This window comes from Oncorhynchus tshawytscha, linkage group LG34, assembly GCF_018296145.1.
Source record: "Oncorhynchus tshawytscha isolate Ot180627B linkage group LG34, Otsh_v2.0, whole genome shotgun sequence".
In the NCBI taxonomy this organism is placed as follows: domain Eukaryota; kingdom Metazoa; phylum Chordata; class Actinopteri; order Salmoniformes; family Salmonidae; genus Oncorhynchus; species Oncorhynchus tshawytscha.
Genome location: NC_056462.1, coordinates 14,385,387 through 14,400,300, shown reverse-complemented (window position 1 = coordinate 14,400,300; position 14,914 = coordinate 14,385,387). Strand labels below are relative to the sequence as shown.

The window sequence follows — 14,914 nt, the reverse complement described above, 5'->3', positions numbered from 1 at the left end:
TCGGGGGAGGAGGGCTTGAGCTCAACTCCTACTTGTCAAATAGGAGTTTCCTTTCGACTGTCAATTGAATGTCTATATTGGACGACAACTTGGATTGACACAAGACACATGAGTTTTTCCGACCTGAATAATGGTTTGCTGTTACTCTTGAACACGCTCTAACAAAAATAGTTGCTAAATTAGGAATGCAATGCTAATTTTCAACAGCAGAAGCTAGTTGCTCATCCTAAAAATATATTTTTTAGTTGGTTGAAGGTACTTTTTTTCCGCTTGACACCCAAGCAACTTGTTGTTGGTGGCTAACTAGGTAGCGCGTGTTTTTTTAATTTTTTTATAAAGCAGTTTTACAGCTTTTTATGCTAGCTAACTGACCTAGCCATCTAGCTAACGTTAAAGACATGGGATTACACCCGTTGGAGTTTAGCGAATGCTACCTGGACAGTCCCGTTTTCAGGGAGAAAATAAAATCACACGAGGCAGAATTGGACAAAACCAACAGATTCATCAAGGAACTCTACAAGGATGGAAAGAATCTCATCAATGCCACAAAACGTGAGTTTTTATGCAGTTGAGTTTATTGCCCTGGAATGGTTAAATTGAGTTGCTTACTATCTGGCTAGTTGACAGGTCTCTCCCTATGCAGTTTGAAGTTTGCCTCTTGGACTGTGAAAGCTATATGGTTAAGGTTATGGCTCACTCTTTGCTTGAAACCAGCTGTATCCACTCGCCCTAAACTTTGTTTATAGCTACCAAAGGTTTGTTTCTCTAAACAGCTGTGTTCAACATTTTGTACTCGGACCAGTAGTCAGTTCTGGAAACAATACCTTCATTATTCAATAAACTGGAACACATTGCGGACAGGTGCATGAACTTGCAAAATCCCCAGATGTTAACATTCACCCATTGTCTAGAGGCCAGAACATGATTCATGTGGAATACTTTGCAAAAATGACAAGGGTTTTCCTTGAATTTAGAGGCAATAACCTATCCAAATGACTTATGGGTGTGTGACAAGGTTGAAACATAAGTCGCCGTCATCATGGATTGATTTGTGAGCACTCCTTCACCTGGACAAATATCCTAATCTCCATGCACTCTAGCCCAGTGGGTTGGGTCTGTCAAATTGGTCAGGTGCCTTGTAAACTCTGGTTTTATCAAGTGTTTTGTCACATCCACCGACTACAACCTTACCGTAAAATGCTTATTTTACAAGCCGTTAACCAACAATGCAGTAAAAGAAATAGTCACTTTAGTTTATTAATAACTATTTTAACACAATAAAATAACAAGGCTATATACAGGGGGTACCAGTACAGAGTCAATGTACAAGTTAGTTGAGGCAATCAGCTACCTGGTCATTGCTGGAACAAAGCCCTGAAGACACCACTAATATCTGTCAGGCAAACCGGTTAACTTAATTTAGTCACTGTTAGTTGATTTAACTACTGCTTTTAGCCCACTGCAAGCCTCTGAGGTTTCCTTGTCATTCATAAGTCAAGGATTTCTAGCAAGGCATGCCAATGTGTTTTCATTACACTCAAAACACTGGTCTACTTTCATCTCTCCTTTTTCTAGGTGCAAAGAGATTGAATGTCACATTTGGAAAAGCCAGAGAAGAGACAGAATATTTCTAAAAATAAAGAGTAACGTGACTTTCACTGACGGGCCTCTGTTTAGCAGGCCATTTTGGGAGTTATCAGGGACCAACATGTGCAGCGGAACTCTCTGGGGCAGCCTCAGACAGACTGTTTGGAATAGAACCACCTCTGTTATTCACATTGCATGTGAGCTTTAATACAATACAGAGTAGTGTAGCTGTAGGTAGCCCACACAAGTAGTTGTTCAGGCCAGGAGAGATTGCTTGCTTGCTTTGACAATTGATTGTCCCTTCCTAGTGCAACTGGTACTCTACTGGTCTCATTAGAAGCCAGTGATGAGCTTAAGAGTTTATCGGTTCACTACAATCGGTGATGCAGCCCAGAATAGCTCAGGTCAACCTCTTAACCTTCAGTGCAGCGGACTAAAAATAGTGTTTCCGATGTTAATTTGCGGTAGGCTACACTCCCACTGTAAGAAAATAAACATTGACTTGTCTGTTTAGGCATGTACCCTATTGTTATGCCAAAGACTTGAAGGTTCTAGAATGGAAAGGTGAGCTTATTTCATTATGCAGGTAGCACACACCCTTTGCCTCCACATGGAGCATCACCCTGCTAGGCTGGCTCTCTGCAGGGGGCTCAGTGGATGTATGTTTGGCAGGCCTTGTGTTGAAGTGGGCCTATCTTTTGCTGGTAACATCGGGCTCTAAAATCGGTTTTTATTTTTCTCTGTTGTTTCTCCAGGTTTCTGCTTTCCTTGTTTTCGTCCTAAAAATAACACTTAAGTAAATATACATTTTTATTGGAAAAACAATTGGATGTTTTAAGTCCTCAATGCTTAAACCACATCAAGACACTACATTTAACCTGTGAAAAATATAAATTTATTATTTTTGGTGAAGTTACCTTGTATTGCAGGTGAGCATCAGCCAGAGAGTGTTTTTTTTTTATCAATGTTTCTGTAGCCCTTACATTATTTCAGAATTTGCTAAACAAATGTCAACTGGATTGATGCAAATAATCATGATAGCCTGTGCCTTTCTGGCAGAATGACAAGTTTTTTTGTTAACATTTAATTGAAAAGGTTTTTGTGTCTTTCCATCTCTACCAGAAGACGGTTATAATTAGCCTAATGGCCAATGGCTACAGTGTACTGTAGGCATATGTGTGCAAAATACAAATCACTGATTCAGTTTGTCCATGACTTATGGTATAACTTGGGCAAATTAATACATGTTAATTACATTTAGTTGATTTCCTACCAAGTTCAATACATTTGAGTATTGTTAATCTGTTTAATGTCTGGATTCTGAGTAGGCCCCTAGCAACAGGCAGTCTTTGGAAGACATTTGTTGAGACCAAAGACCACAAGCAGAGCAGATTTAATATTCTACTTGATGAAAGGGGGATACCTAGTTTAACTGAAATGTGTCTAACGCATTTACCTCAACCCCTCTGAACCAGAGGGGTGCGGGGGGCTGCCTTAATCGACATCCACGTCTTCAGTGCGTGACAACCCCTTTAGAATGTCAAATTAGTGAAGAGGCTACTGTGCTTTATTTCATGGAAAGGAACAGAAATAGGCTAGGTTATTAGTGTTGTAGATGTCTACCAAATCATGACATTACTCAACTGCCAAGAGGCAAAACAGCAGCAGGTAGCCTAGAGGTTAAGGGTGTTGGGCCAGTAACAAAGGTTGCTGGCTTGAATCCCCGAGCTGACGAGGTGAAACATCTGTAGCTGTCCCGTTGAGCAAGGCGTTTAACCCTAATTGCTCCTATAATTCAACCAGGATAAGGACGTCTTCTAAATGACAAACAATTTATTTAAAAAATAAACTCATGTGGCAGGCAGTTGGCTGTGCATCAACTTTGACTTGTAGGCCTAGCCTATTTCCTAATGTGCTTACTGTATATGGCTGCTCTACACTATAGCCTTAGCCTAGTTAGCTAGCTAGACGTGTGATTGTGGTTGAACAGAGGGTCAAGATCATCTTTGTCTGAGATCAAGAACAGCGTTTATTTTAGGTAGCAGTGTGTACCTGGTTTTATGTCCTTATTAAGCGATAAATAAGATGGGATCGGTGCAGTCTGTGCCCGCGTAAAGTGGCATGTGGTGTCTTCTAGTCTCTTACACCTCTAAGCTGCTCCAGTATATACAGTGTCAGCTTTGTGTACTCACTCACTTCTCTGCGTGAAGTCACAGCCATGAGCCAACACCAAGTTCTCATTACATTGACTTAGAACAACTGTGTTTAAGACACAGCAGAGCATCTACTGACAGCTGCTAGGTCTAGTGAGACCGAGTACACTGACTAGACGGGTTGGCTGTTTTTCCGCAACAATCGACGCGTGCGCACTATGGGGCAAAACAGACGGTTGGCTTAGATTGTTGATAACATGTAAACTATATTTCGTCAATGTTTATTGAAAACATAAGTGCTCTTGAGCAAATGTATTTGTCTCAAATACGTCATTGCCGTTGTTGGTTGGCTAGCTAGCATTTTTTTAAATTGTTGCCATGTTAGCATTGACATGAAATGTGTCAAATCGTCAAGAATGGACATAACTAGCTGGAATGAGTCACTTATGATTCACCACATGGCAGTTTCTCGTCATTCTTGGTAGCTACCTGGCCATCCAGAATCGCAACAACTCAAACCTCTGCCCCATTTGAAGCGTGTGCATCGTTTTTGTGACGTTGTCAGCTAACCCATAGTCCCTCACTAGCTATGTTTCCATTAACTTGTCCAGTTTCTATTTACTTTTTGTTTGTTGACGACATTTAGGAAGTTTGCATAGAAAATAGGTGACAATTCCTGCTAGGGTGAGATTCCATTTAACTATCTTGTCTGACTAAAAACAGCTGGATGTAATGACATCACACCATAGCATTTTTTTCTCTCTCAAGAACCAATTTTAAAAAATGCAGTGGTTAGTGTTTCCATTACCCATTTAGGCAAATTGCGCATTAATTAATAAGTTCTCAGATCTGCCGTTTTTAGTTAAATTTTTTTGCGACATTGCTTTTGTCGAATATACCATGGTTAATGGAAACCTGCCTACAGTCTGAGATCAGAGTAAAATGTCTCAGCAATTGGCTGTACTTGTTTTGACTTTGTTTTATCTGCCTTTAGCCTCTGGTTTTGTGGTTGAAAAGAGGCTTGGCTGTGATTCAGTGAGATCATAATTTATCACCTTTGAAATCAGACCATGTTGACTGGAGAAATTGACTCGGGCTCTCTGGCATATAATCCTCACGGCGTGTGAGCCTCCCATCGGCTTCATGGCAACATTAAAAGTTATTTTGTTAAAGGGCAGATTCAGCATTACACTAATCTTCAGTTTTTGGTGTCACTGCCTGTATAAATATCATGTGATGAACTGTAGCCTGGTCCCAGATCTGTAGGAGTTGGCTATACAGCACAAACAGATCTGAAACCAGGCTAGATGAAGGCTGAAGTTTGAATAAGGTAGGGACTAGGGATGAGGAATGTTGCGCTCTCTTGGGCCAGTCGCTGCTGTAGGATCTTCAAGAGCAAGACCCAGGGAATTCCACAAGTTCCAAGTTACTCTGGTCCAGCTTTGGCCCTGGGCCACTCTTTTCAGTCCTACGCCTGAGGGGGATGTCCCGCAACAGAAAGTCTTAGATTTTTTGGGGGGAAGGAAACGTGCAAACGGGGCCTTTGGCCAGGGAGCTAGCCTGTTACATGGAAGTGCCCACTAGAGGGACAGGCCAGAGGATGTGCTCCTGTTTCAAGAGTGGTTTCCTCCATAAGTCTGCCTGCTCCGTACCCCCTGTTACCCAACCAACTCAACATGTCAGTCACTTATTTTTAATAACTTTTCATTATGTTAGGGTTTAGTCTCTCATTGGTCATAATTGAGAATGTCTGCTTTTCAAAGAACATCCTGAAATCTCCACGGGAGCTTTTGTGAGAAGTATTACCCACTAAAACTCAGTCTTGATTTCTGATAAGTGTCTTCTATTAGGGCTGGGTGAGATGTCTAATGTTTTAGCGCAATGTTCCAAATGCCTGTATGGCAAGAATCAAGGTTATTTGTTCTAATTTTTATGGGGGTTTGTCTTTTTGGTCTCGTCTCCTTCGCTCCTTCACTGCTGTGTGCACTGCACCTTTCCACTCACACTGACACCAAGCACCTCTCCTGCCACACAACAATGAAAGAGCATATTCTTCCTCTGACAACAAGCTGTTTCAACTCTCTATTTGCATTTCAGATTTATACCAACATAATCAGTCATATTGAAACTGAAACAAGACATTATTTTACTGTAATAGAGGAGAACTTAACCTTTACCTTCATTCTCATTCAGAGAAATGAGCATCTTATCCAGGAAGCACACTTGATCTAAACCAAGTTAACAGGCTATGTTAGGAGGGTGTATTCATAACAGTTCTACTGTTATACCTTGTTAGCAAGCAAATAGATCCAAGTTGGCAAGACTTTAAATATAAAGATTAGCTGGCTACTCACTAGCACAGGGGTAGGCAACCCTGGTCCTGGAGTGCTGCAGACACTTCATGTTTTTGATTAAACTAACCCTGAAGACTAGGTGGGTTGAATTTAGACAATTACTGAACTGATCAATTTGGTAAACAAGTTTTACTTAAGTACTAAAGTTGTTTTTGGGGGTATTTACTATTTAGATTTGACTACATTTATTAAAGGAAATTAACCTTTTACACCATACATTTCCCCAGACACAAGTACTAGTTACAATTTGTATGCTTAGCAGGACAGGAAAAAGGTCCAATTCACACACTTATCAAGAGAATGTCTAAGTAGGTCATCCCTACTTCCTCTAATCTGGTGGACTCATTTAAACAATTTACAAAGGAAGCATTTATGTTGGTGTTCCCCTGACTGTAAAAATAAAGTTTTATAAAGGAAATTAGCTTTTGATATATACATTTGATGTATAGCTTTTACTTTGTATTTTTACTCAACCATGACAATTGAGTACTTTGTTTTCCTCCTCTGGCCAGGTGTGGTGCCATAAACTTGAGAACCAGAGAAATGATTATTCCAAAAAGCACTTTAAACTATTTTTATAAAATGTAATTATTAGTGGATCTTAAGGTTGAAGGCTTATATTTACCCTAGGTATAAATTAACAAACCCTAAATGCATAGATTATCCCAGGCTGTTTGAAATACAGTGCATTGAGCATTAATGGTGCAACAGCTTACTTAGAACAAAAGAGAATCCACTTCAATCAGTGTAAATGAATGGGAGACCTGTTTTAAAAAAGTGTTTTTAAGCCTTGAGACATGGCTTGTGTATGTGCCATTCAGCAGGTGAATGGGCAAGACCAAAATATTTAAATGCCTTTGAAAGGACTATGGTAGTAGGTGCCTGGCGCACCGGTTTGAGTGTCAAGAACTGCAACACTGCTGGGTTTTTCATGCTCAACAGTTTCCCGTGTGTCTGGTCCCCCACCCAAAGGACATCCGGACAACTGTGGGAAGCATTGGAGTCCACATGGGCCAGCATCCTTGTGGAATGCATTTTGAGGCTGTCCCGAGGGCAAAAGGGGGTGCAATTCAATATTGGGACGGTTTTGTACACTTAGTCCAGGTGTAACGGATGTGAAATGGCTAGCTAGTTAGCGGTGGTGCGCGCTAATAGCATTTCAATCGGTGACGTCACTTGCTCAGACCTTGAAGTAGTGGTTCCCCTTGCTCTGCAAGAGCCGTGGCTTTTGTGGAGCGATGGGTGACGATGCTTCGTGGGTGACTTGTCTGTGTGCAGAGGGTCCCTGGTTCGAGCCTGGGTATGGGAGAGGGGACGGTCTAAAGTTATACTGTTACACAGGGCTGCCTAACCCTCTTTGTGGATATCTACAGTCCTATGGGTTCAGTCAACCCTAATTTAGCATAGCTGATTCAGCTAGTTAAGGGCTTGTTGAGCAGCTAATTAGTAGAATCAGGTGTGTTAAATTAGGGTTGGACTGAACCCATAGGACTGTAGAGCTCCAGGAAGAGGGTTGGGCAGGCCTAAATTACTGTATCATGAATTGCTCATTAGTTATGATTTTTACGCCATATCGCCCAGCCCTACCTCATTCCTCTTTTTTTTAAACTTTTTTTTTTTAGATGAGGACATTGAGGAAGGAAGTATCAAGCTGTCATGTGGAACTAAACCAGGCAATCAGTTTGTGCTGATGTGACGGACGGGCTATGTTCAGTACACCATGGCAACAGCTTGACTTCCTCTGGTCAACTGATGATCACTCACAAATTAAGATGTTTTGTCTTTTCCTTCCCCCACATAATTTTCCCTGTAAAAAAAATAAACAAGCCAAGAGGTTTTGCAGCTTTTTCTGGGTGTTGGCAGGCAGGCCAGAGTGAGTGTACGGGCATGATTTGGTCTAGCAAGCTACTCCGGCTCGCTCCCCTATAATCGTATTACTGATTCTGCCAAAGAGCCACATCACAATCTTTCATTAAAATCACATTAACACAGATGTGAGGTCATGCAGGAGGAAGTTTTTCCATCCGTCTAGTACCATTCTAAACAAAACACAAGGTTATTTTATGAAACTGATACCAGTGTATATTACCTGGGTTTGATCATGGTCATGTCACTCAGGAGTCCCTTTTATGGTGCAGGTGTTTCAGTTTGCTGAAGGCTCCACCCTCCTTCCCTTGGGTCGCTCTGAACTCCTGTACCTTTTTTTTTATTAATGAATTTATTAAAACCAGTGTTTCAAATGCCTGACTCTGAAGGTTACCTTCAGGGTAAAACCAGACGGGCCATATCCGCTTGAAGCCTCCCAATGCCTCTCCCATTAATAAAATGCAGAGGTCTAGAAATGTGGACACAAGGACAGGGAATTCTCACTCAGCCTATGCAACTAGTTTGACCAGTCAGAGTGAAAGCTAGAGTCCTCAAATTAAGAGCCTGTCGTAGTTGTCTATTGGATGTACAGGGGCTGGGAGACAAAAGTAACTCTCGAGGAGCTCCTGGAATTTCTTGGGATAAATTCCTCTGCTGACCTTTAAAAAATAAAAAGTGTAGACATGTTTTGATAAAGAACCCTGAGGGTAGAAATTGGGTAATGCTGCTGTTTTCATGAAGGGTAATACTATGGAAGATTGAAGGGAAGTGGGGGGGGTTGGTTGAACTCTGAACAAACTAGAGAGGGGCGGAACAAGGGTGGCCTCCAGAGGAAAATGGTTGTGCCTGTGAGTGGAACAGAGTTTGGCTTCTGACTGGAAAGATAGGCGAGTGGAACAGGAAGGATTGCGAAAGGCATGGCCGTGTAAACAGTTAATTGGCCCGTGAGGCCCTGGGCCCAGCCGCTCTCTAGCTCTGCCTGTTGATGACAGCTGACCCAAGTGGCACATCAGATAAGCTGGCTAACTCCTTGATCCTGTTTGTAGTATACCCCTCTGTAGTAATCATAACAAACAGTGCTCACAATGAACACAGCGTGCACTTTGTTGAGAATATACAACCAAATGTTAATGACTCCTACAGAAAAACATCTGCTCCAAACAAGTATTTTAATGTATCATTGTAGTAAGATTGTTTGCGTTGGCTGTTCTAGTTGCTAGTGTTTTGATACTTTCTACCCAAAGGGGTAAAGGAGTTAGGCATTACTCTGCCTACTACAAGGACTAGACTAGTGGATAGTTATTTTTAAGTTGGTAGAGTTAGGAAGTACAGTAGTTTGCAGCTACACAGTGGGCCAACCATTACAGTATCCAAAAACGAGCATACTTGGGAATAGCATCTCAGAAAATTCAGCTTTGCGGAGAAAAATATCAATACATCTACTATGTGAGGCAAATGTATTAATGATTCACCCGCCCTGCTACAGTCTGAGGTGAGGTCACTTCAACACTTAAGATGCACTGAGCTATTTTTCAGCTTCGCCACCACCCTCCCCAGTTTCACTAGGCTGCTTATGTTTGCCACTCCTCCTTCAGAACTGCTGTGCATGGAGTGAGTCGCATTAGCAATCCAGGAAACTTTTCAAAGGATGCGTCAAAATGCATACTAGTCCTACTAGATTGTCATGGCTTCATTGACTTCGCTATGGGACTTTACGGGGTGTTTGTGTCCGGACCTGAACTGGCTTGGTTGATGTGGTTGTATTAACTCTGCTGCTCTGAGGGAAAACCATCACGTCATGAGCAACAGGTTGTACACTAGTGTGGTACTGAAGGTCCAGCACAAACATGGAACCGGTTGCAGTGCGCTGTGGGGTTGAATGAAGCATGAATAAGCAGTCGGATTATGCTGATGAATGTTTATTAAGTGAGGTTAAGTGTAGGGCTGGGTGATATGGCCGAAATATTATATCATAGTATTTTTAGTTGTTGAATAATACAAGTTCTACATTTGCTTTGTGAGTGATCCTAGGGTGCTTTGTGAGTGATCCTAGGGTGCTTTATGAGTAGTGAGTGATCCTCCATTCTGATTTGTTTTATCATTTCTGCACTCTATTGTCATACTTGAGTAAAAGTAAATATATGTTTAATAGAAAATGACAAGTAAAAGTCAGAGTAAAATACTACTTAAGTATCAAAAGTAAATGTACTTAAGTGTAAATTTCAAATTCCTTATATTAAGCAAACCAGATGGCACCATTTCCTTGAATTTTTTTTTGTTAATGTACGGATGGCCAGGGGCACACTCCAACAGTGACATAATTTACAAACAAAGCATTGTGTTTAGTGAGTCCTCCAGACCAGAGGCAGCATATGACCGGCGATGTTCTCTTGATAAGTGCGGGAATTGGAGCAATTTTCCTGTCCTGCTAAGCATTCAAAAGTAATGAGTACTTTTAGGTGTCAGGGAAAAATGTATGGAGTAAAAAGTACATTATTTTCTTTAGGCATGTAGTGAAGTAAAAGTTGTCAAATAAAAATGGGAAAGTACAGATGCCAAAAAACGACCTAAGTACTTACACCACTGCCCAATTGAGAATTTCCACACTGCCACGTAGGGCTGCACGATATGGGCAAATCTAGGATTTATTTTTCATATGTTGTAATTGCGATTTGACTTGAGAATTAGTGCAAAGCTGTTGGACTCACTGAAATAGTACGACTATTCTAAAGTTAGAATGTAGTAGTGGGCACTTTGAATCGTTTTTGAGATGACAACGAATTAAAATACCAGGAAGGAGTGACGGGGTACGAATTTAGGTGTTTCCTAGGGGACCCTGTAAGCTTTGGCTACATTGTATGTTTTCTCTTAGCTACATGTAGCTAACATTCTTGCTTTGCATATTCCTCTTTGATTTAGAAGATACTGTTGCACAAACAACATGCTGATTTCAGGTCTACACCATCACTGGTATTATCAGGCTGTATTAGCTAGCTACGTTTGCTCTTACTCAGTACATTATTTAGCTAGCTATTAGCATTAGCGGCTAACAATTAACCTCTCGCAAGATTTAGGGCAACTTGCTAAGAAAAGACAAACTAGCTGTGTTGATGTAAGAAACAAACTAATAGTGTCATTGTAGAATGCTAGTGTATTTATATTAAAAAGCAGTGACAACTGCAGACTGAACGCAAGTCTCGTGGTTGAGGAACATCAAATGCACTCCTTGAGTGACGGGTGCGTAGCTAGGTCTGAGAAAAGCGGAGATATGACCTAAGTAGCGAAGTAAACTATGAAAAATTGACCTTAAACATGGCGTCTCACATTTTTAAATAAACCAAACATTCAATTACCAGTATAGAAGGTAGAGTTAAAAACCCAAACCGGTCCCTGCATCAATACCGGTATATCATAAAATGCGGTGTACCGTCCAGCCCTACATGGAAATAGAATGGTTATTCTGTGGTTAGAATATAATAGGCTCTTTCAATACAGTGTTTGACATGACGACACATGAAAATGCCAGGGAGGAGGTATTGTGACAGGGTAAGTGTTTCCTAGGGGACCCTATAATCTTTGGCTTCATTGAATGTTTTATTTTAGCTACTTCACGTAGCTAACATATTCATGCTTCTGGTGTTCCTCTTTTGATTTAGAAGATACTGTTGCACAAACATGCTGATATAGGTCTATGCCATCACTGGTATTATCAGGCTATATAGCCAATTACATTTGCGCTGACTCAGTAGCCAGCTAACTAGCGATTAGCATTAGTGACTAACACAATTTAGGCCTAACTTGCTAAGAAAAGACAAGCTAGCTGTTTGCAGACGTAAGAGAAACAAATAGTGTAATTTATAGAACGCGTGTGAAAACGGCATCGTTATCAACAGTGCTGCATTGGCCTTACAGACTGAACACAAGTGTCGTGGTCAAGGAACAACAAATGCGCCCCTTGAGTGACGGCAGGGTTATGTCTGTGGGAAGTGGCATAGAGGGAGTGGAGGTGGATGACTCGTGTAACGTCCATTTTTATTGTTCACTTTGCTACTCATGGCGTATCACATTTAACAGACCTAACATTCAAATACCGTTTATAGAAGGTAAAGTAAAAACTCAAATCGGTCCGTGCATCAATACTGGTAGATTGTTAAATACGGTATACTGCCCAGCTCTGTGTGAACACAAACATGCATCCATAACACTATATTCCACAGCACTTAAGCTACAGTAGAGCCTCTTTGAACCAATCTCTTCCACTTTGTAGAGTCGGGTCTAGTCCTTATAAAGTGTAGGGCCATTTCTGTTGTCTTGACTACACCTAGATTTGAACAGCGCAGCCTTTAAAGAGTATCCGGCCTTTGATCTTCTAGACTAGGCTGTATCTGACCAGGACCGAGGCAAGCAACAAACATTTAACATGTCCCACCATTTGTACTTCAGTTGTCTTTCGAGCAAAGCTGGATGCTGATAGGTCAGTTCTGCTGTACTTGTAGACTAGAGCACCTCACCAAAGATGGAACCCTGGCTAGGAGGTGACGCGATACACCCCCCCCCCAAGGTTGTGGCATCATGACTCACACAGCCAAGCAGGGTCTCTGGTTTTTACACTGACAAGTGGTGGGGCTGAAAGTCAACAGTTCCCAGTTTAACTGAAATTATTTGTTAGTTTTACTGAAACGCGTTGGCTTTTAAAAGGCAGTATGGCTAGGACCAGGAACAAGATGTATTTTCCTTAGGCGGAAGTTCGGGTGTCTTGGTATTTGTTCTGCCACTGTAGGATAACCGTTATCTCTGGGATCTATTAAATACAGACCTCTTGCCTGTCACGTTTTGTTGCTCCGCTGAGATCTCATTGATGTGTGCCGGCAGCTGCTCTGTGCAATTGTCTTGAAGCTATACACCCCGGGATACCACAACATGTGCAGTTGCCTGGTTTGTTTTTCCACCATTTCGAGTATTACAAATGATGTAAGAATGCTAGGGTGAAGGGTGTTATGTAATGGTTGAGCTAGCTGCTTTCTTCCTGTCTCTGCTAGTACCCACCCTTCTGGCAGGGAAAGAGGAATATGGACTGATTCAGTTAGTGACAGCACTGTAGCTGTAACCAGAGTACGAATCAATGGGACGGAGTCAAGGTGAGGACACACCACACATGGGGCTAATCAAGCCAATGTCAACTGAACTGTTGAATTCCGATGACATCACCCTCCCATGTGCATTCTCTAACTGAACTGTGTACCGTGTCCTTGAACCCTCCCCCTCACCAGAGAAAGAGCGGAGAGGAAACGGGACTTTCATGGAACAGTCCACATGGAATGGAAAGGAACAGGTCTGAAAAGTGTGAGAAACCAGTTGGATGACCAAGTGGCCATTTTTAAGCACAGGGATATCTGAAGTACATCCATCCACACTACGCCCTTCCTTTGTGCCCTAATATACTTTGTCATGATAGTAAAACTTGAGATCGCTATCATATCTAGAATTTAGTGTGGCTCATGTCTAGCTCCCTCCAGTGTCTTCCTCTGCTCAGCTGAGTACTTCAAGGCACTCTTATCTGTTAAAGAATGAATCTTTTTTTTTTTACGGCTGTCCTTTGGACCTTTACGGCTGTCCTTTTTTTAAAGGAATGCTTGCATGGGGAAGCATACACTTGTTTGGGATGTCATCACATTATCCTATAGCCTATAATGGCCAACAGCTGTCTTCCCCCACCAAACCATGGATTCTGTTTGTTTGTCTTCTTTCTGCTGCTCTGACACTGAAGGTTAAGCTTAAAGGAACGTCTTCAATGCTTGGGAGTCAAAGAATAGGCTATGTCATAACCAACCACAAATTCAGATTTTTCTCCCTGTGACGGCAATAAATGAATTCAACACTGAATCAGGCCTTAAAGTGATTTCTCACTGCTGACGTGACACTGCTGTAACAAAATGGTGTCCTGACTTCTCCAGATTGTGTAGGCTATGGAGACATTAACTCAGGGTGTCATGGCGTGTTGTCAAAGCATGTTTTCCTGCGTTAGTTAAACGTGTTGGGGAGGAAAGGTTCAACTTTATCCAGAATGCATATAGTTGTTTTTATACAATAGAGGGAAACCTCCAGATTTGTTGGAGATGGACCCCGCCGCTGTTTACACCTAGGCCTGTTATCTGGTAAGAGCTTCCACATACAGATGGTAGGCTTCACATAGGGTGTCCTAGTGTTTGCTTTGCTCCAGGTTGCACAAATGAAGCGCTCGTTTTAAACTGCATCACCATGGCGTTGACATTTAGCCTAAGCCAGTTGAGCTAGCCAACCGGAGCTAAGGTACCTCAAAGCACATAATGATGGCTAACAAAACAGATATATTGTAGCAATACCATGTTAATGAGGTGTGTCTATTGCATATGTCAAAAGGTAATGAGACACTGGCTCTGTTAGGTAGAATATCTCTTCATATATCCCTGGGGCTGAGACTAACATTGTCTGTTGCTTGTTGTGAATCGATCCTGTGCAACAGACGACCACAGCACTGATACCCGCTGTGGCACTGGCAGACTGGTCTAGCAACAGGTTAGTTAGGCTATCTGGATGGAATGCCCTCGGTGGGAGCTGAGAGTGACTAAGGATGAAAGCTGGTCAAACTAATCAGTGGGAACCTGATTACAAGGTGGTAATTCTGCTCAATGAGTCTGAGAGGAAGGACTGGCCAGATTCAGAGGTCTGGATCCCTCTCTGTGGTTTGGACTCACTCCGGAGTTCCACAGTCGCTAGAAAGCTAATTGCTATGTTCAGCAGGGTATGTTTACTAACAAAATAATGACCTGTTTGACTTGTTGGCCTGGCCATACCTCTGTTTTGACAACACTGCATCAAGGCTATTAACCCACTTTACTACCACAGTTCATATGTACAGCACTGGGTCTACCAGTCTACTGGATGGTTGACTTCGTCTGCTAGAAGGCAATGGTC

The 14,914-nt window shown here is 41.9% G+C and overlaps 1 protein-coding gene across 2 annotated transcripts in view; it reads left to right on the top strand.

The window, feature by feature from the left end:
* Nucleotides 1-7: 7 nt before the first annotated feature.
* LOC112261292 (rho GTPase-activating protein 10) overlaps nucleotides 8-14,914 on the top strand; it is a 66,628-nt gene continuing 51,721 nt past the window's right edge. The window contains exon 1 of one of the 2 annotated variants that reach the window (XM_024436551.2): nucleotides 8-552. In XM_024436551.2, the coding sequence (XP_024292319.1) occupies nucleotides 399-552 (154 nt within the window). In that variant the 5' untranslated portion in view covers nucleotides 8-398. The remainder of the gene's footprint in view (nucleotides 553-14,914) is intronic. The other variant, XM_024436549.2, reaches the window with a different exon arrangement.